We start from the raw sequence: 22281 nt of genomic DNA on the forward strand, positions 1-22281 counted from the left end.
GTGACTGTGTTCTCCAATTAGTGGGTTGTCTTTTCATTTTATTGATGGTTTCCTTTGCTATGCCAAAACTTTTTAGTTTGATGTAGTCCCATTTGTTTATTTTTTCTTTTGTTTCTCTTGCTCGATGAGATATATCAGAAAAAATCTTGCTATGAGAAATGTCCAGGATTTTATTGCCTATGCTTTCTTCTAGGATTTTTATGGTTTCAAGTCTAAAATTTAAGTCATTGTGACTTATTTTGAAAAGAGCAGAGAACTGCTGCTCTTGTGTCATCACTGAATGCTTAATCAAAAATTGATTGTTTTTGTTCACAAGAGTTCAGTAATATGAAAACTCCCATGTATTGCTGATGGGAGTGTGTAATGGCACAAAGTTTATGGAATGTAATTTATCAAGAGCTTATAAAAGTTCATTCCCTTTAGTCCAGTAATACTTCTAGAAATTTATCTACCCTAAAGACATAGTCAGAAATTTAGGTAAAGCATATGCATGGATATGGCTCATTACACTCTCATTTATCAAACCCCAAATTGGACATTACTTAAGTAATAGAAGAATGATTATACAAATTATATCATTTGATGGAGTATTATGTAGCTCTCAAAATGTTGTCAGTTTCTGGGAAAATACCTTCAAAAATTTATAAGTGGAAAAACAAGCTGCAAAATTATATAAGTGGTGTGATTTTTTTCCTCAGTGGAAAGAAATTAATAAATCAAAATAATAGTGATTATCTTTACATGAGGCAACTATGAGAGATTTTTTTTTACTTTTAGGTAATCTTTCTTTCCTAAAATCTCTGCAATGAACATGTATTTTTTAAAAAGTAATTCTTTAACAATTATGACTTTTTATATCCATTTCATAATTTATAAAACATGTTAAACAGTAAGTGCAAATTTTATCATATTCACAATTTTAAGTTTTTTTCTGTGAAATATGTCTAGTTTCATACCAGAAATAATTAGGATGGGATTCATTTAATATTAATACTTTTCAGAAAACCTTGAATTTATATTTATTTGGTTAAATAAGAACTAAGTATAAGTACTTATTTTAACAACCAAATGCTTAGTTTTAATTCTTACATGTACAACTTTGTTAGATCTGCTCAATTTAGTATTTGAGTGTAACTCCACTAAGAATGTACTCAGAAGAAAAGAGAGGCTTTTATATGAATACTAGAGGCCCGGTGCACAAAAATTTGTGCACGCGGGGGGGGGGGGGGGGGGGGTCCCCCAGCCCGGCCTGTGCCCTCTCACAGTCTGGGACCCCTCGGGAAATAACGACCTGCTGGCTTAGGCCTGCTCCCGGGTGGCAGAGGGCAGGCCCAATCCCTAAGTGCAGCCCCTGGTCAGGCTCAGAGCAGGGCCAATTGGGGAGTTGGGGCGCCGCCCCGTCATGCACAGAGCAGGGCAGATCGGGAGGTTGCAATGCCACCCTCAGTCACGCTCAGGGTAGACTGATTGGGGGGTTGGGGCACCGCCCCCTGTCACACTCAAGGCAGGGTCTATGGGGAGGTTGCGGTGCCACCCCCGTCACGCACAGAGCAGGGCCAATCAGGGGGTTGGGGCGCTGCCCCCTGTCACTCACAGAGCAGGGCCAATCAGGGGGTTGGGGCGCTGCTCCCTGTCACAGAGCAGGGCCGATCAGGGGGTTGGGGAGCTCCCCCCTGTCACTCACAGAGTAGGGCGGATCAGGGGGTTGGGGCGCTGCACCCTGTCACACTCAGGGCAGGGCCAATGGGGAGGTTATGGCTCTACCCTGTCACACACAGAGCAAGGCCCGTGGAGGGGGGTTGGGGCGCCACCCTCTATCACCCACAGAGCAGGGCCAATCAGGGGGTTGGGGCGCTGCCACTGTCACACACAGAGCCGCAGGGCAATCAGGGGATTGGGGAGCTCCCCCCCATCAGGCACAGAGCAGGGCTGATCAGGGGGTTTGGGCGCTGCCCCCTGTCAGGCTGATCCGGTGCCAGGAGGCCTCGCGGCTCTGCTGATCCCGGTGCCGGGAGGCATATTACCCTTTTACTATATAGGATAGAGGCCTGGTGCATGGGTAGGGGCCAGCTGGTTTGCCCTGAAGGGTGTCCTGGATCAGGGTGGGGGTCCCCACTGGGGTGCCTGGCCAGGCTGGCTGAGAGGCAGAGGGCTGTTTTCTCGCTGGCAGTTGACTAAAAGCTCCCAACCGCTCCTTGTTTTCTTTTTTTTTTTTTATTCTGGGCCAGCTTTAGCTCTGAGGCCTCGCTGCTGAAAACATGGATACAATGTTGCGGTCTGGGGCTGACTGAAAGCCGGTTTTGTTTATCTTCTTATTTGCAACATAATAATAGTTGCTTAGAGTTGCAGTTGAGAGTCCGGCAAGTGAGGCGGGGAACGTTGGAGTCTGCAGTCCCTGGAGGAAGCAAGCCTCCCTGCTCGCTTCAGTGCATGGCTGCCGGCCGCCATCTTGGCTGACAGTTAATTTGCATAAGGATACGCTGATTAGCCAATGGGAAGGGTAGCGGTCGTACGCCAATTACCATGTTTCTCTTTTATTAGTGTAGATTAAGAGAGAATTCTTTTTATAAGGAAACTAGAAGCCCAGTGCACAAAAATTCGTGCACTCGGGGAGGGGGGGGGTGTCCCTCAGCCCAGCCTGCACCCTCTTGCAGTCCGGGACCCCTCGGGGGATGTCCACCTGCTGGCTTAGGCCTGTTCCCCGGGGGGATCGGGACTAAGTTGGCAGTCAGACATCCCTCTGGCAGCCCGGTAACCCTCGGGGAATGTCCAACTGGCGGCTTAGGCCCACTCCCCCTGGGGACTGTTCCCATGTATTGCTGATGGGAGTATGTAATGGCACCAGTCAGACATCCTTAGCACTGCCGAGGAGGTGGGAGAGGCTCCCGCCACCACCGCTGTGCTCGCAACTGTCAGCCCGGCTTGTGGCTGAGCGGAGCTCCCCCTGTGGGAGCACAGTGACCACCAGGGGGCAGCTCCTGCATTGAGCGTCTGGCTCCTGGTGGTCAGTGCGCATCATAGCAACGGGTCATTCCCGGTCGTTCCCAGTCATTCCACTGTTAGGGTCAATTTGCATATTACCCTTTTATTATATAGTATTGTTCAAATATTGAGCCTTTTATAGGTAGTAATAAGGTGTTTGTTTTTCTTTTTGTCTCCTAGGAGCTGTGAGGGAAGAAATATCCGATATAGGACTTGCAGTAACGTGGTATGTATTGAGATTATATGATTGTGATCATGTATTTTTTAAGCACTGAATACTGCTAAGCAATTTTATGTATCCTGAGCAGAGATCAATCAATTAGCACTTCACTGAAAGTGATTTGTCTCACACCACATGGATTATGCAGCATTGAAAAATAAGTATTTTTAATGTTCCTCAATATAAACTTTTACAGGTGTGGCCATATTGAAACTTACTAGGCTATTTCATAACCAGAGGTCTCTGCTTTCTGACTTTTTATATCTAGGTTTTAATATAACAAATAAAAGGAATGACAAAAGGGAAACCACTTGGGGTGTCATGAAATATTAATCAACTCAGGTTTAATAAATTCATTTCATTCCTTCATTCAACAAATACTATTCAATGCCATCAATGTGAGGCACTACACTAGTACAAGGATAAATAACATGGTCACTATCTTAAAACATCTGTTGATATAGTAAGAGATGTAATGAAGGAAGACAAATCAAAATATGACAAATGCTGGGAAGAAGTTCTTTGTGGGTTAAAAACAGAGAGAAATATGAAGGTTCTTCAAGGAAAAGGTTATTTGAGGTAGGGCTAAGAGGGCTGGGAGGGCTGTGACTTGCCCAAATTGTGTGGAGGAGACATAATGGGGAATTTTGGAAGCAGGAATATCTAAGATGGTAGATTGTGTTTAGCAGTATGGAAGAGAAGAACTGAAAGATATTTTGAGGTTACACCATGAACAGGTTTTAATGTTACACCTCCAAGTTTATAATAGTTCAAGGAATAATGGGGGGGGGGGGTGGAGGGGGGATGTCATCACTAGAGGTTTTGGAACAAGAGTATAATACTATAGTTTTACTTTAGGAAGTTTAATTGTGTAGTGATACAAGGGATGCACTGGAAGGTGAAATAGTTGGAGAGCGAGAAGTAATGAAAGTTTAACCAGGAAGATATATATACAAAAGAGGTAAAAATTGAGGTCATTCTATAAGACATATGCAATTAAAATCAGAGTGATGCATTAAAGTGGGAATAAAGAAAACAGACATGTGCATATTTAGAGCTCTTGCACTTGCTGATCCCACTGTTAGAGAAGCTTTTTCTTCAGCATTTGCATGACGGTCATTCTCCTTATTCTAGTCCAGGGGTGGGCAAACTTTTTGACTCGAGGGCCACAATGGGTTCTTAAACTGGACCGGAGGGCCGGAACAAAAGCATGGATGGAGTGTTTGTGTGAACTAATATAAATTCAAAGTAAACATCATTACATAAAAGGGTACGGTCTTTTTTTTTTTTTAGTTTTATTCATTTCAAAGGGGCCGGATCCGGCCCGCGGGCCGTAGTTTGCCCACGGCTGTTCTAGTCTCATCTCAAACGCCACTTCCTCAAAGAGGTTTCCTGGACCATTTTATCTAATTTGGTTGTTTCACTGCTCAAATTCATCCCTCACAATAGTCTATCAATCACATTTTACTTTTTTAAATATATTTTTACTAGAGGACCGGTGCATGGATTTGTGCACTGATGGGGTCCCTCAGCCAGGCCTGTGGGGATTGGGCTGAAACCAACTCTCCAACATCCCCCGAAGGGTCCCGGGTGGCAAGAGGGCGGTTCTTGGGTGACACACCCCAGAATTAGGCTCCCTCCTCTCTGGTTCCAGGTGTGTCACCTAAGAACCGCAGCTGCCAAGTCACCGCAACTGGGCAGCTCCTGCATTGAGTGTCTGCTCCCTGGTGGTCAGTGTGCATCATAGCTATTGGTCATAACGTCTGCCCCCTGGTGGTCATTGTGTGCCATAGCTACCGGTCGGATGGTAACTTAGGCTTTTATATATATAGATTGATTTCAGAGAGGGAGAGAGAGATAGAAACATCAATGATGAGAGAGAATCATTGATTGCCTGCCTCCTGCACACCACCCTACTAGGGATCAAGCCCGCAACCCCAGCATGTACCCTTAACCGGAATTGAATCTGGGACCCTTCAGTCCAAGACTGACGCTCTATCCACTGAGCCAAACTGGTTAGGGCACATTTTACTTTTTTTTTTTATAGCATTTGCCTCTACCAAGTTTATTTTATTTAATTACCTGTTTGTTTTCTGTTTTCCCAGTATAGAAAGTAAATTTCACAAGGACTGGAGCCTCATTCATCCTGGGCACTCCTGTATCCCCAATGCCTAGAACTTATGACTTACATATTATAACCATACAATAGATATTTGCCAAATGCAAACGGGCTTTTGGAATAATGGGAAATGTCATTATTAAAAGTAAGAAAGTTGGGAGGAGATTTTGGAAAAGACAATAATAAATTTGATTTAGGGGCACCATTGAGTTGGACATAAAGGCTAGACTTGTACATGGTATGTTCAACAAGGCAGTGGGGGTTTGATGTAAGGAAAGAGATTGTGACTCAAACCACAGACACACAAGGTAAGAAATACAGAATTTGAAAATTTGGTAGCAGATTGTTTGGTAGAGTATACAGAATGATGAGAGAAGAGAATCTCAGATCTTTGGTGAATATCTGTATTCAGGTAGAAAGAGAACATAGTGCCAGGTAAGCTATCAAAGTCACCATGAGAAAAGTAAAAGAAGAAATAAGAGAGAATTCCTGAAGGTGTTCAGTAGGATAAGTGTTGCCAAGAAGTTAAAATATGCAAAAAGGCCAAAGAGGGAGTAATTTCTATTGTGTATTAGGAAATCAAGATTGCAGGGGATTAGAGAAATATTTTCATAAGGAAATGGAGTCTGTGGGTATACGTTATTCTTATAAAATGTTCATAGAGACATCTCATCATTTGCAGAGTCACAAAAAGGTGGGTGGGTTGTTTGTTTGCAATGACGAACTCTTGAAAGGTGAGTTGATCTAGAGCAGTGGTTCTCAACCTTCCTAATGCCGCGACCCTTTAATACAGTCCCTCATGTTATGGTGACACCCAACCATAAAATTATTTTCGTCGCTACTTCATCACTGTAATTTTGCTACTGTTATGAATCGTAATGTAAATATCTGATATGCAGGATGTATTTTCATTGTTACAGATTGAACATAATTAAAGCATAGTGATTAATCACAAAAATAATATGTAATTATATATGTGTTTTCCGATGGTCTTAGGCGACCCCTGTGAAAGGGTCGTTTGACCCCCAAAGGGTCGCGACCCACAGGTTGAGAACCGCTGATCTAGAGGGAGAGACAGGCAATATGTGGAGGTCAGGGTATATTTGATGCCAAAGGAGATAGTGGATGAAAGAAGAAGAGGAATCTTGATAAAGGAAAAGGATATATACTTTATTCTTAGGAAACAGGCACAAACGGAGAAAGAAAGGATGAAGGTATAGAAAGATTTCTGAAAAAGAGAACAGTTGAGGCCGTGCATGAAGAGCAGGCTCCAGCGTCTCTGCAGAGAAGTGTTCTGATTCATCTGCTGAAAGTGAAGGAGGCGATCTGGATTTGGGAACGTGAGCATAAAGGCCTAGTAGAGCCACTGAGGAAGTTGAGTGGGAGCCAGCAAAGCCAAATAAAAGGATTTTTGAGTAGCAAAGAGGGCTCGACTGAGGTTAGAGAGCTTGATCTGACAGAGGTCATGGTCAGCAAGGGTAAGGACATAGTCTGACAGTTTCTGCACTGAAGCAGTAATAGAGAAAATGGACATTGGAAGTGACCTGTGTTCAGAATACAGATGAGTTGAGAGAGACTAAAGTGAATGGAAAGTGTAAGTTTTTAAATGCCTGAACAGGTAGAGTATAAGGAACTGGAAAGCATGATCATTGGAAGTAAGAGTAATTGTTCAATGGAAAATTTTGCCTAGTTCATTTCTCTATTTTCTTTTTTTTTTTTTTAATATATATTTTATTGATTTTTTACAGAGAGGAAGGGAGAGGGATAGAGAGTTAGAAACATCGATGAGAGAGAAACATCGACCAGCTGCCTCCTGCACATCTCCCACTGGGGATGTGCCCGCAACCAATGCACATGCCCCTGACCAGAATCGAACCCGGGACCCTTCAGTCCGCAGGCCGACGCTCTATCCACTGAGCCAAACCGGTCTCGGCCATTTCTCTATTTTCATTAAGAACAGGAGATGCCAGATAACATGAGTTATATCATTGCCTTTAAAACACACACACACACACACACACACACACACACACACTTGTGTGCACACACAACTGCTATAGGTGTGTGTGTGTGTTTTAATTTTTAAAAAAATGGTATTGACTAAATGAGTTTTAGAAATTTTATCAAATTTTTTTCAATGGAAATGTACTTTAGATTATTGGTTTTCTTTACTATCCCTTTTATTGTAGTGATATCTTATATATCAGTTTTTAAAAAACAAAAACAAAACATGCACCATGATGTTATGAAAGAATCTTCTTACCTTAGCCTTTTGTTTCTAGTTTTTAGAATAGTGGAAAGGGTCCAAACTATCTCAAGCAGATGAATGCCTAAAGCAACATGAGCAGATGTCTGCTTGCCCTTTCCTTAAAGCTTTTCAGAAACAGCCCACGATTTCCTTGCTGTCATTATGAGCATCTTCACGGACACATGCAGGCTAAGACTCTGACCCAATATGACTTAAAACCCAGAGCATTGCACAAGCCAGCTCTTTATAGCTTGTAGAATCAAACTGACACTGAGTTTTTATGAGAACCTAGAGTATTCGAATAATTTGAAGTATGTTTTTTTTTTTTTTGTTCTTCTGGATATGGCCATGACAGAAGCAACATTGCCAAAAAAACAAATAAAAACATCTCATAAGAAAGGACCTTTTCATAATCACATTCCAATTTTTTTCTAACTAAGAAGTTCAGAAATATTTAGTTAAGTTCAGTTAAATATTCTCCTTTCAGATACTTGTTTTGGAAAAACTGGAGGGTCCTTGTTAGATAAGTCTGCAGGGTCACTCCTTCAACCCTGGACAGCTTCCTGGGCTCTTCTGAACCATGTCTCTTTCAGAGATGCACACTTTTTCTATTCTTTGTAAAGTTGCTAAGATAACATTTCTTTGGGTTTTTGTCCCCCAAGGCCAAGGAAGAGAAAACATCTCCTCAGTTTCCCAATTTTTCTGGCTTGCCTGAAAAAATTAGTTTATAAATTTTAAAGTTTTATTGTTAATCACTCTACAGAGTGCATCAATGTCAATAGAAAGTTCAAGTTCCCATAATGTTTGCATACATCTCATAGCCAGGATACCTTCTTACACTATTACTAGAGGGTCCAAGTAGACTATTTTCATTCTTAAGGACATAGTTCATCTAACCTTTCCCTATTCACACTTTCTGCTTTTCTTCCAGGGAAGTTGCAAGGCTCTCTTTTTGGAAGGAAAGACTAAGGGTACTGTTAGGAGACATAGTAGGTATGAACTGGCAAGCCAATCAAGCAAGTCATTTAGGGCTCAGAGATCTTCCATGGGGCCCCTCAGAAAGGTCTCCTTGGGTCACATCATCATATTTATTCAACTTAAACCTCTAATCTGAACCCCTTGATCTTAATTAGGCATTTTGAATTTACTTCTAAAGTGTTAGACTAATGCTGTTATTCATAAACTGCTGTATGTGTTTCTGGGGTTTTTGTTCGGTTTGTTTGTTTTTTGGTCACTATCCTTAATCTTAACAAAATTTGATATTGAGGAGGTAGTGGCCATAATTAGCAACACAATAGGCCAAGATGCCTGTGGTAGCTGATGGTGCTCTTAAGTCCTTTATTAAGATGTTATTGCTCCATTGCCAAATGTTACCATTCAAAAGAAGAAGAACAACAACAACAACTGTAAGATTAAAGTTGGGAAGCTGCTTTTCTGTATCTCTTCTAGAACTCCTAGGGAGGTGAGTGGGCAAGGGATTTCTGTCTTCCAAGGAACGGTTGAAACAACTAAAAATGTTTTTAGCACATGAAGGCAAAACATCCTCCATTAATTCCAAAAATAACTGAGCACAAGAATTGTTCTCACGCCGAAACCGGTTTGGCTCAGTGGATGGAGCGTCGGCCTGCGGACTGAAGGGTCCCAGGTTCGATTCCGGTCAAGGGCATGTACCTGGGTTGCGGGCACATCCCCAGTGGGAGATGTGCAGGAGGCGGCTGGTCGATGTTTCTCTCTCATCGATGTTTCTAACTCTCTATCTCTCTCCCTTCCTCTCTGTAAAAAATCAATAAAATATATTTAAAAAAAAAAAAAGAATTGTTCTCTGAACTGGGCTATACACTGGTGAAGAAGACCAAGCCCTGGTTCCCCTGAAGCTTTTATTTAATGGAGGAAACCAGATTATGAACAAACATGCAAACAGATTATATAAGGAGTCACAAATCACCCAGTTCTCTGCAGAGCACTGATCAGATGGTGACTTCCTTGGTCAGAATTTGGGAAAAAAAAAACAACCAAACTAACTAAAATCTGCTGGAACAACCTTTAGACTGCTTCAGAATGGATGGTCTGGGAAGTTCACTAGCAGAGTGACATTTGAGAGTGACAGACAGGAACCAGCTCTGTGAATATCAGAAGAAGAGCAACCCAGATCCAAGGGACAGCTCGCGCAAAGGCTCTAAACTGTGAAGGAAGTTGATGTGTGTAAAGCCCAGGATGTCTAGTGTATAGTATCCATGTGGAAAAGTATTAGAAGATAAGAAAACATGCAGCTGAAGGCAGACTGGAGCTGGATCATGCAGATGTTGTAGAGTATTACAGTTTAGGTGCAACGGGAAGCTACTGGAGAACTATAAGGAGGGGGAAAGAGTTGGATTTGTGACGATAAGAAAAGATAGGTTTGGCTGCAGGGTTACTCTGGAGATGGGTGGCAAAGAAGGGATTGGAAGTAGAAATGCCAGGTAGGAGGCTATGGCAGTAGTTGAGGTGAGTGCTAACAGTTTCCTGGACTAGAGTGGCACTGGTGGGAAGATTTGAGATATGTTTTAGAAGTACAATGTTTTTTCCTACACCACCTTGCTTGATCCTCAATGTAATTCATTTTATGGTCTCTAGTATTGTTACTATGGAACATCTTAGGTGTAGCATTCCAACAAGACATAAAGGCAGTGGCTATATGGCCAGAGAGAATAGAATGATTGTGGGCAAGTTTGTAGTGTTTTGTTTGTTTGTTTGTTTGGGGTGGGGGTTTAGTTTATGCACCCAGACAATGAAAGGGTTGAACTGAATGATTTCAAAGGTCCCTTCCAGCTCTAAAATTCTGTAATTCTTCAAAAGTATTATGTCTAGGCTATACTGGATTTGGATCTGAATGCAGACCAATGGAGAGAGCTACGATAGTTTGGGAGTACTTAGTAAAAAGATTTGCAGCTAGCAATAACATCCAAGTGAAGAGAGCCAATGCGGACAGTAGAACAAAGTTCCCATCCGTGCTACAGAACTGCCCATCTATCTTAACCTGTAATTCTCATCATCGAGGTTGTAAAGGTTCATGGCATTCATTGAATTCATCACATTGTTCTTAATGGTTGATAACAGATAAATTCCCATTTGCCAGACATGTCCATTTTTCTCATAGGACCTTTGTACAGCATAAAGGCAGGGCACATTTCTGCTTTATGTCAAGAGTGAAATAGTAACACATGGAAGGAATGAACATTCAGCTACAAGCCTTCCTTGGTAAGAATTTGGAAAAACAAACCTGCTGGAACAACATTCTGACCAGTGAAAATACCCCAGGAGTCTCCACAGATGCTGTAGTAAATACTAACAACTGCAGGAGTCAGTCAGGGAGGCTGCATGTGGGCCGTTTTCCAGCCAAGCGCCACGGCTATGATGGGAAGGAGGTTAACTTTCCCATAGTCGAGTCTTTCTTCTGGTAGCTGAAAATGAGCCTTTCTGCTACCGGTCAGGGCCATTTATTTGTTCACTTGTTCACTTATTCATCCTCTTCTTTATTTTTTTTCCATTTATTTACCCAACACTTATTGAGCATTCAAGTCTTATTCTGCTTTCAGGATGTGAGGAACAGCTGTTCGTATCAATAAAAGAACAGGGTACCATTCTTCAGGAAAATCAGAGTCCAGTAGAAAATGCAAACACACATGACATAATTAATTAAAATGTTGTAAACACTCTCAGGCAAGCACAAAGTACTAAAGTTACAGACGGACCAAGCCTGATTCTCTCACCACAGTATGCCCAGTGCCTACCACCAAGTGTCTGACACTGTGCATCCGAGACTGGGTCCTGAGAAACACAGCAAACACACGTGGCAGCTGTGGGATATTTTATATAGTCAAAGGTAACACAACAAAACTTGCATCTGTTAGACCCTATGTGAACTCCTACATCATGCTGTATTACTTCCCATGATGCCTTTATGAAGTTGGGTTTACTTTAGTAAAAAGCAAATGCTCTGAGAAAATCTATCTGGGCCCTAGCAAGGGTGCTCAGTGGATAGAGCATCATCCTGCAGACTGAAGGATCCCAAGTTTTATTCCAGTCAAGGGCACACACCTGAGTTGTGGGCTCCATCCCCAGTAGAGGGCATGCAGGAGGCAGCTGATCAAAGATTCTCTCTCATCATTGTTTCTATCTCTCTCTCCCTCTCCCTTCCTCTCTGAAATCATTTTTTTTTTAAGTATATTAAAAAGAAAAGAAAATTGATCTGGGACAGGAAGTGAAGGTGGCATTGTCCAATCTGATTTTATGAGTAAGTAAATATAGTTATTTATGAATAAAATAAATATCATTTTTCTCTCAAGTTATATGTATTTTTCTTTCAAATATCTGCAAAGTTATTAGAACACAAATACCTATGAAACTGTTTGGACCTAACTAGTTGATAAATGGAGCTGTTGGACCGAGGGGTGCCATGAGAAAAATTACTGAGACATTAGAGGGGCTGTGAACAGCTGAAGTGAGTAACCTCTATCACAGGGTAAGCACTCAGCACATATGATGAATGAACGAATGAATGACATCCTAAGTCAGGTGACATTTGAGACAAGACTTTCAAGTTGATAGAGGTTTTTTCCAGGCTGCATTAAGAGAGAGTGTGGTATGAACAGTAGAAATGGAATCCATGTGACCTACTATGTACCAGGCCCTTTTTCTAAGCACGGGGGTAACTTTGTGGTGGAGAAAGAGAAGGCCCTGTTCTCAGGAAGTTTATATTCTATAGACAGAAGGCAAAGAACAAACAAGAAAAGTATGACAATTCAGTAGTGAAAGATTATGAAGAAAATAAAACAGGATAACGGGGTAAAAAGTGACCCAGGTGAGGCTGCTCTGCATGGGGTGGTCAGGATTTCTCTCTGAGGCCACCTTGGCTGTATGTATGAAGGTTGAGGCCATGAAGCAGTCTAGCCTATTTTAGGCCCTGTTGGATCAGTTTATGAAGTGCAGTGTAAGGTACGTTGTGAGGAAAGAGGTACTGATTTATGCTGAAAAGTCTGAACTTAACCCCAAGTGCTATTTTGTAAGGGGCATTCTCACCCTCTCCCTATGGGTGATGGGCATTGTTCTGCTTGTCTTCCAGACAAAAAGCAGGACTGCTCTGACTACCCCCTGCTGCGCATTTCTCTTCTCCCAGTTCCACAGCCAGTGGATCTCAGACTGAAACATGTAAAAGGCAATAGAGGGATTTCTTAGCCTTAAGTAGGAAGTCAAATGGGGAAAAGATTCTGAGGGAAAGATGTTGGTTTCTTCTTACTACATGTTCAAAACCCCCCACCTACTAACGGGGGCTTTGGAGCGAACCCTGGGCAGCCTGGTGGATCTCCCTGAGGCTGATTCAACTCCCCATTAGAGAACCAAAGAGATGTGCTCCTCACCAGACCCATCCATGCTTCTCTCCTATTGACCCGTCTGGCTGAAAAACATGAATTTTCCTTGTACTTTAATTTTCACTGAGAAAGAGAGTGTTCTCCTTTTAATGTCTGGTAGGACATCTTTTCTAAGTAGCTTTAATAAGACTTCATTTGCACTTTCCTATACATTCATTCATGTAACAAAATTGGAGCCAGGCTCTCCTCTCTGGATTCCACGTGCACTTTGATGCGGGCAGTCTCTGAGAGGCCATCAAGGCAGATGGCTGGGAGGCTGAGTGATTTAAAGGGCACACTCTTCATCTTCAATCCTGGACACGGAGGACTGAAAGCGGTATTATATGGCAGAAGGAACATAGGCTAATCGGAGGCCCAGAGCTGCCTGTTAGTAATTATGTGCTTTTAAACAAAATTCATTAACCTCTTTCAAGCTCAGCTTTCTTACCTGTAAAAATGCCCTTTTCTTATATATGTACAAAGAATGTTTGTTAATTCCATATTTATGATCATTTAAAAACTGGAAACAAATAGAAGGGGACTGGTTAAATAGTGGTATGTCCATATCATGGAATACTCTACAATCATTAAGAAGAATAAGGGATCTATATGTATAACCTGTAGAGTTCTTTCAAGACATAGAAAGTACAAAAAAGAGAGCAAGTTGTGGAGTAATATCTTTAATGTCATCTCAGTCAGTTTTTAAAAATCCTTAAAAAGTATGTGTGGCTGTGTGACATATCATGAATAATATTTATTTTTTAAATTGAAATGAAATACCACCCATCTGGGTTTTTATGTGATTAGATAGATGATAGATAGATAGATAGATAGATATGTACATGTATTTATACAGATATGTATATGATATATATATAACATATACATATATACACACACACACACATATAGTGGTCAGGTCAGTCTGGTGTCTGACTCAGTCCCTTCCTTCAACTTCCCCCTTTTTAGGGCAAAATACTCTTTCCATATTTTTTAAGTGAAAATTTGATTACTATACTTCTGAAGATCAGCCTTACTGTGTGGCATCATAAGGCACCTCTCCTGACTGTTTCGCCAAATAGCAGGTTGCAAGTATTCTGGAACAAGGCCATAACTCTGGCAGACGTGCAGGCTTCTAACAACCCTTCCTTTGGATGAACTATAGAAAAATAGACTTTCTATACAATGCCCGGTCCTTAGGTCTCTGGCAGCTACAAAGTTTGACTGTAGTTTGGCCAGACAAATCCTTGATCAGAATGGCTGCATATTCTCAGAAACATATCCCAGGGGCCCAATCAGTGTCCCCCATAATGAGCCTAACTTACCACAAAGCCAGAATGGATGTAGAATGGTGGCTTCACCACTTGTAGGGCTTTGTGGTTTGAGTGTGTTTTTCCCTTTCAGCTTGGAGAAGAATGGCTGTTGCTGAAACAAGAGGATGTGCTGAGGGAACACATATTCAAAAACATCCCAATTTCCCTGACTTGGGCCACAATTCTTTTTATCCATGCTGAAACTAGATCATAAAGGGAAATAATCTGCAGGAAGTAGGAAATGATAAATGACTTATTGTTTCTCTGAGGACAGCGTTCCTCTCCAACCTATGATAGCACTAATGCTCACGTAGCTTTAACCATCTTGCAAATGAATTAATCCCTACATGCAAGTACACAGCATGCCATGTGGATAACTGGAGGTTGATTTTGGTTCAAAACCCATTATTTCTTTTTTAATAGTTAAACACTGAGCCGGCAGAATAATGGTTGAAAAATATTTCCAGCAATTATTCTGGGAAAACAAAAACCCTCATATTTTATGACTAACTGTTTTATCATTTGTGGCATAAAGAAATAAACATTTTTTTAATGATTCACAGATTCCTTCATTTGGTGGATCTGGTGGATATAGATCTCTCGGCAGTGCTGGCTGCCAGGCAGCTGGCCAAGTTTTTTGGGTTTTTCCTCCCCAGTGGGTTGGGCCCTTCTGCTTTTCTTCTCCCCTGGGCCTTCTTCTGACGGCTGCACACATTTCTTTTCTGTTTTAATGCTTTTTCTGACATGTCTTTATCGGACCCCTCCTAAGTCCCTCTACTCTTCCTTTCTCCTTAATATGCTCTCAATTTCTTATCCTCTGCCCCTACGTTTCACTCTCTGGGAGTGGTGCGTTGGGAGCATGACTCTGTGGAGAGGACACAGGCTTGCAAGGTCTGCTGCTCACTCACTCTGTGGTTGGGCAAGTGCTCTAACTTCTCATCGCCTCTGCTCCCTCAACCATGAAGTGCAAGTAAGAGTAGTACTCACTTTACAGTATTCCTTTACAGGGATCAGGGCAGTAGTGCAAACACCTGGGGACACAGTGCCTTTCCGTTCCTTCTTCCACCTCGTTTTGACAAAGATGAACAAGCGATGGTCTTCCAGAAAAGCCAGCTTCCCCAACTCAGGACAATTTCTCCTGTGTCCATTACTCAAAGTAATATGAAGAACTCCAAATTGTTGGGGAAGATGGAAAAGGAGATATATTAATACAACTAACTTCTGCTCATTGGCATCTCTTTGGTATATTTAAAAGGCCACAGGGAACTTTTCCCCCTAAGCTGATCATAGTTTTTCCTAAGCACGCATCACCCCATGGAGACTGACTGTCAGAGGGGATGTTGCATCACCGGGAAATGGCCTTTGAGTGATGTGAGCTGACCTTTCTGAACTGAAGAGTTACATGGTCCAGTTCACACATGTGTTGCTGAGAGATAATAAATCAAATTGCCTCACATAGCAGCTATTTTCTTGTGGGTTGTTAGCTAATGTCCAGCAACTACTATCCTGAGGCTGATAATATGATGGGAATGCCTACTTGGTCAGCCCAAAACTGGTTTCCTTTAATGTTGTCATGATCATTGCTGTGTTGAAACTGATGAAAGAAGCTCAGCTAGACTTTTACTGAGTGCATCTTGTTATTAATGGCAGAGTACTGACTTGGTAGACTTGATGAAAAAGAAATCCTTCATTGATTCAACTGATAAAGAGGATTAAGGATCATTTTCTCGAGTGTTGGGACTTATTAGATTGAGAAAAGCTGAGATAAGCCCCATCTCCCAGCTAACTCCATGACCTTGGGCAAACAGCTTTAACCTCTATGTGCCACAATCCCCCTTATTGAAAATGACCGAAACACTGATCGTATACCTCAAAGGGATCCTGGCAAAGTCATGGACTTACAGAATATTAGCATTTGAAAGAAACTAGTATATTTTGGGTATCTGACATGTGCCAGGCATGGTGCTAATGACTTTTTAGTCCCTAATTCATTTAATTCTTACAACCACCTTGAAAAGTGAGTATTACCCTGACTTGATAAAGAAATGTGTACATTTAAAGAGATGAAATAGTTTATCTAAGTTACACAACTAAGGAGTAGTGTTTCGAGACTTGTATAATACCCAACCAAGGCCCATACTCATTTCTCTATAACACAAGAGGGTGTGGAGATGATCTAAACCAGTGATGGCGAACCTTTTGAGCTCGGCGTGTCAGCATTTTGAAAACCCTAACTTAACTCTGGTGCCGTGTCACATATAGAAATTTTTTGATATTTGCAACCATAGTAAAACAAAGACTTCTATTTTTTATATTTATTTTATATATTTAAATGCCATTTAACAAAGAAAAATCAACCAAAAAAATGAGTTTGCGTGTCACCTCTGACACGCGTGTCATAGGTTCGCCATCACTGATCTAAACAAACCCGTTTAGCAAATAACAGAACTGAGATACAAAAAAGTTAAAGCTCAAACATCTTTACAACATATGCTTTTTTATTTTATTTATTAATTTTTTATTGATTGAGTTTAGAGAGGGCGTAGGAGGGAGGGAAGAAGAGAGAGAAAAGGAATGAAACATTGATTTGTTGTTCCACTTATTTATGCATTCATTCATTGGTTGATTCTTGTATGTACCCCAACTAGAGATCGAACCCGCAGCCTTGACAGATGAGGGCGACACTTTAACTAACTGAGCTACCCGGCCAGGGCAACATATGCCTTTTTATTTTTTTTTATTTTTATTGATTTCAGAGAGGAAGGGAGAGGGAGAGAGAGAGAGAGAAACACCAATGATGAGAGAGAATCATTGATCGGCTGCCTCCTGCACATCCCCTACTGGGGATCTAGCCTGCAACCCAGGCATGTGCCCTTGACAGGAATCGAACCTGGGACCCTTCAGTCCACAGGCCGATGCCCTAGCCACAGAGCCAAACCAGTCAGGGCAACATATGCCTTTTTAAAGAAATGAGATATCCAAATGAGTTTGCTGTAGCAATTATACTTCAAGTCTGGAAGTACATGAACTGCTGAAATTTTTAATTGTGCAAATTAAATACCACAGAAATGCAAGTATCCTTGCTAAAAACATCCCAAATCCCCTCCCCTTTGAGCTTCTTCACTTGTCAGGAGGATATAAATTTACTGAGTCAAGAGTCCTCCAAAGCTACTTTCCCAAGCCCTAGTTTCTGAATTGCATAAAATGTATGCTGGCCTTGGTGACCCAGATAGAAGCTTGAAGCAGGCATTTGACAGTGGCTTCGAAAAAGAAGTTACTACTGCCGATCTTCCCTTGGCAGAGCGCCTCTTGGAATGAAACCAAACAAGCTGCCTTGAATAGGTTGCTAACGTGAAAATACTTGTCTATGCGCAGCCTTTTTTCTATGAAATTACTAATGATCAGCAGCAGCAAATCGTCCGATTAACATCAAGATGTGTTGAAACTCAGCAACATAAATTCTATATCTCTTCCCCCCTCCCCCCAGGAAATCACTCCCAGACCGTTGTGCCTAGGCCTATGAGCTGCGGCCATTATTTGAGTAGCTAATGCACTTTTGTACTAGAGTATACTTCTAGGAATCTTGTTCTTCGTGTGTTTTTCTTTTCATTCTAAACATTCTCTTCCTTCTCAGGGAAGATTGTAAACTTTAAAGAGGTTATCTTTGAGGTTTGGCTATATTTTCTTTATAGATTTACTATGAGCAGAAGCTACATGTGACTCAGTATATTTAGTTTGGGTTTCAAATTCAGTTTAGAGTTTTGAGTGAAATATGGTCATCACAGAAAGAGGGGCAAAGAGGCATTATTTAGGTTTCTTTTCCTTTGAATCTTCGTTGAGCAAATACACTTCAAAACGCATTCAAAACCAGCGTTATCTAAGTAGCATCATACTTATCCCAAGCCATATATTCATCCCAAACTCCCCCTCCCAAACAGCAGTTCTTAAATGATAGATTACTACATTTCACATGTAATTTATAACTTGTTGAGTTTTCCTTTTCTTCCTTTAAAATGTTGCTAGGAATTATTGACTTTGATTTTTTATAGATATTAAGATTATTTAGACAAACTTTTCAATCCTTATACGACTTAGTTTGAAAACCTTTTTCAAACGACTTTCTGTGGAGCCACCCTGACATCACTGCTGGGTGAGGAAGGCCAAGCAGCCAGGTCTAGGCACACCACCACTATTTCACCCCAAACAGCTCTGCTTTTACTTGGCTTATTAATTAGCATTCATCAACAGTATTTGGGGGAGAAATAATTCGGCAATAAATTTTTTTAAAAAGTTTGAAAACCCCTGCTTTATCTTATCCCTTCTAAAGTCTTCTAGGTTCTGCCTGATATTTCTAGGGAAGAAATTCTCCACCTTATTTCTAGGAATAAGTTGATGTATCCTTTCCTATTACCATTTAATTTGATTAGACAGTTATTGACTATATGTAAGGCAAATGAAAATGAAGAGATTTGTACAAGACAGTTTCTGCTCTCAAATGTTTTGCAATTGAAGACAGGAAAACAAGAAAGAAAAAATATAGATATTTCTAATCGAATTCAGGATTGATATGCTGGAGGGGGAAGCATAAGGAAAGAACTAAGAGGACTTTTAATCAATCTATGATTCCCTCTATTTCTAAACAAGCCGCAATGTCAGATAAAATATAAAATGATAAAAATCAATTACATAGCCAAGTTCAAAAGCAAGATTAAAATGTCCATGAACCAAAAATGGAGCATGAATGCAAGATGAAGAGCAAGGCAGATATCACAGGCTTTTTGGCTCCATACCTGGAAGGAAGCAAAGATGACAGCAGCTCAACTCCTATGGGATAACCAATGCTAAATTTAGGGGCACCTAAGCCATGCAGAAAACTCATCTCACGGGCTTAGGTGGGGCTCTCTGTGAGGAGAGAGGCTGAAAGTTGTTGCTATTGTTGATGTTTTAATAATGACCTTTTGCCTGGAATGAGAGCTTTATCTGAAATTGGAACTAGGGAGGCTGGTGGGCAGCACATTTATGAACTGACAGACTTGCAATTTCCTCATTATAAATTAAAAGCCAAAATTCCAGTATAGTAATCTGATTCTGAACTGGGAGCTATGGGAACCACATGGAAATCATCACAAAACTACTAGGTGAGAGATGTTAAGACCGGGAGAGAAGCCTGTATTACCTAGGAGGGCCTGATCTAATCACGTGGTGCTGGAAAAGCAGAGAACTCTCTGCAGTTGGCAGCAAAGAGGTGGGAAAAGAAGTAAGAGAGGCTCTAGGCACAAGAAGACTGTCGGGCATTATTACTGGCTCTGAGATGGAAAGGCCATGGGCAAGGAGGCCCAGAGAGGCCTCTAGGATCCTGGTGGTCTCCAGATGACAGCCAGCAAGGAAAGAGGGCCATCATCTTACAACCCCAAAGAACTGAATTTGACCAAAAACCCAAATGAGCTTGGAAGTGGATTCATCTCCCAACACCAGAAAGCATCCTCGCCCTTCCAACTCCTTAATTTTGATCAGCCTTGTGAAAGAAACACTAGGGGAAGGACCCAGTTGAGCCAGAGTGTACCTGGACTTCTTTCTGTCTTTCAGAATTGTGAGGTAATCAATTTAGCACCTACGTTTATGGTAATCTTTTAAGGCAGCAATAGAAAACAAATACTAGTGAGTAAACCAACTACTGACCATAACTTTGTTTTTATCTAATGTATATACATTAACAGCATCTCAATGTTTAGAATGTATTAAGATCCATATTATATCTGGGAAGAGGGTAAATTATAAAGTTAGATTTTTAGAAAATTTAAAATATGTATTTAAAATTTTAAAGTATCTATTAAAAGAATAAAAATACAATCTATAGTTTGCAGCACAGGGAATACTAGAAAGTAAAGACAATCTTACCAATTTACTAGAAGTGAACAAAAAAAAGAAATAGAATAGTAAGTGGAAAATAAAATATTGTGTGATCAGACTTTACAAGGTAATGCCAAAGTTTTCTACAGTGACTGTTTCAATTCACACTTCTACCAGAATTATACCTGTTCTCTTTGCTCTATATCCTTGCCAATGCTATGACTTTCTACATTTTGTCTGATCTTGTTGGTGCACTCCTGGAACATACCCAACTTGGTCATATATATTATATTTTTTGTATACATCTGGTTTTGGTTTGCCAGTATTTTGTTTAGGACTTTTGCATCTGGGTTGATGAGTAATTTTCTTTCTTGTACAATCCTTACTGGTTTTGATAGGATGAATTGGGTAGTGTTTTATCTTTCTGCTAGTCTTTGGAAGACTTTAGATTGGTATTACTTAGTAGAATTTGTTTATAAAATCATGAATGAGGTTGTTGTTGTTTTTTAGGAAAACTTTTTAATTACTCACGGGGCTATATTTACAAAGTATAGCATAGTGGACAAGAGAATGAATTTTGGAGCCAAATTATCTAGTTCAACCTCAACTTTGTTTTGATAGCTGTGTGAAAGTCATTTAACCTCACTATGCTTCAGTTTTCTCATCTGTAAAATGGAACACAAGGTTGTTGTGAGGATTAAATTAGTTTAGATATATACAAACTAGGATTTAATTAGTTTAGGATTAAATTAGTTTATTAAATTAGTTTAGATATATACAAACCATGTAGCACTGTTCCAGGTATGTAATCAAGTCTATGTACACATTAACTTTTATTATTGTTAGTTCTGTTTCTTTTTTAATAGATTTTTATTTTCTTTTGAGTAGTTTTTTCTAACACTGTTTTCAAATGTATTGACAAGAGCTGGTCATACTTTTCTGTTACTATCTGTTTAACTCTGACTATAACCGACAGTTGTCTCTCCTTTTGCATCACTAGTAGTGTTTATTTGGGATTTTTTTCCCTCTAATATTATAATTCAATAAAGTTTGTCAGAAGTTTATTTTTAATAGTCTTTTCAAGTATCCAACCTTGGGCTTTGTTGAGTCTATGGTTTCTGTATTTTCTGTTTCATTGATATTTGTAATATTTTCTTTCATCTACTTTTTAACATTTATTTAATTGTACTTTTTTCTAATTTGTTAGGTTTGATGCTTACAGTGTTAAGTTTCAGCCTTTTTTTTTTTTTTTCAATTGTAAATGTTCAACTAAGTACAGCTTTGATTCCCACAGTGTGATAAAGATCATTTTTATTATTATTTAGTTCTAGGTATTCTAAAATTTTCATTATGATTTCATCAAGTTATAACTTATTTACAAGTCTGTTTATTAACATCAAAATTACTGGCAGTTTTTTAATCTCTAACAATTGCATTGTGATCTCTTAAAAAGTATCTTTCCATTCTGTTTATTTGAAGTTTGTTGACGCTTGCTTTATGACCTAATAGCCATGTGTTCTTGGAGAGAGCATGAGTATAGCAAGCGTTTAAATGTGTTTTCCAAACGTCCTACTTCTTCAGTAATTTTTTTTAACCTGCTTGAGAAAAGGACTTAATTTGCCAATTTTACTTTGTGGTCTTTTTGAACTATTTAAACCTTATTATATAGACATACATTTTAAAATAATTTTATCTTCCTGGAGAATTTAACCTTTATTCATAATGTAGTGACCATCTTTGTTAGTAGCTTTTTGCCTTAAAATCTGTTTGATCTGATCTATACTAATAAAAGGGTAATATGCTAATTAGACCGGACATCTTCCAGACAAAGCCACTGTGGTGGGGGCCAAAGCAGAGGCAGTTAGGGGCAATCAGGCCAGCAGGGGAGGGCAGTTAGGGGCGATCAGGCCGGCAGGGGAGGACAATTAGGCGATCAGGCCGGCAGGGGAGGGCAGTTAGGAGGCGATCAGGCTGGCAGGCAGAGGCGGTTAGGGGCGATCAGGCTGGCAGGGGAGCAGTTAGGGGCATCAAGCCAGCAGGCAGAGGCAGTTAGGGGTGATCAGGCAGGCAGGCAGGCAAGCGAGTGGGTAGGAGCCAGCAGTCCCAGATTAAAGAGGGTGCAGGCCAGGCTGAGAGACCCCCCACCCCATGCATGAATTTCG

At 40.6% G+C, this 22281-nt stretch overlaps 1 protein-coding gene across 1 annotated transcript in view; it reads left to right on the top strand.

Moving 5' to 3' along the window:
* Window positions 1–22281, top strand: part of ADAMTSL1 (ADAMTS like 1) — an 876403-nt gene that overhangs the window by 538313 nt on the left and 315809 nt on the right. The window contains exon 6 of the mRNA XM_070429962.1: window positions 3163–3208. Within this exon, the coding sequence (XP_070286063.1) occupies window positions 3163–3208 (46 nt within the window). The remainder of the gene's footprint in view (window positions 1–3162; window positions 3209–22281) is intronic.

The sequence above is a fragment of the Myotis yumanensis genome, unplaced genomic scaffold (assembly GCF_028538775.1).
Source record: "Myotis yumanensis isolate MYYU_CA2020_CCGP unplaced genomic scaffold, mMyoYum1.0.hap1 SCAF_12, whole genome shotgun sequence".
Taxonomy (NCBI): domain Eukaryota; kingdom Metazoa; phylum Chordata; class Mammalia; order Chiroptera; family Vespertilionidae; genus Myotis; species Myotis yumanensis.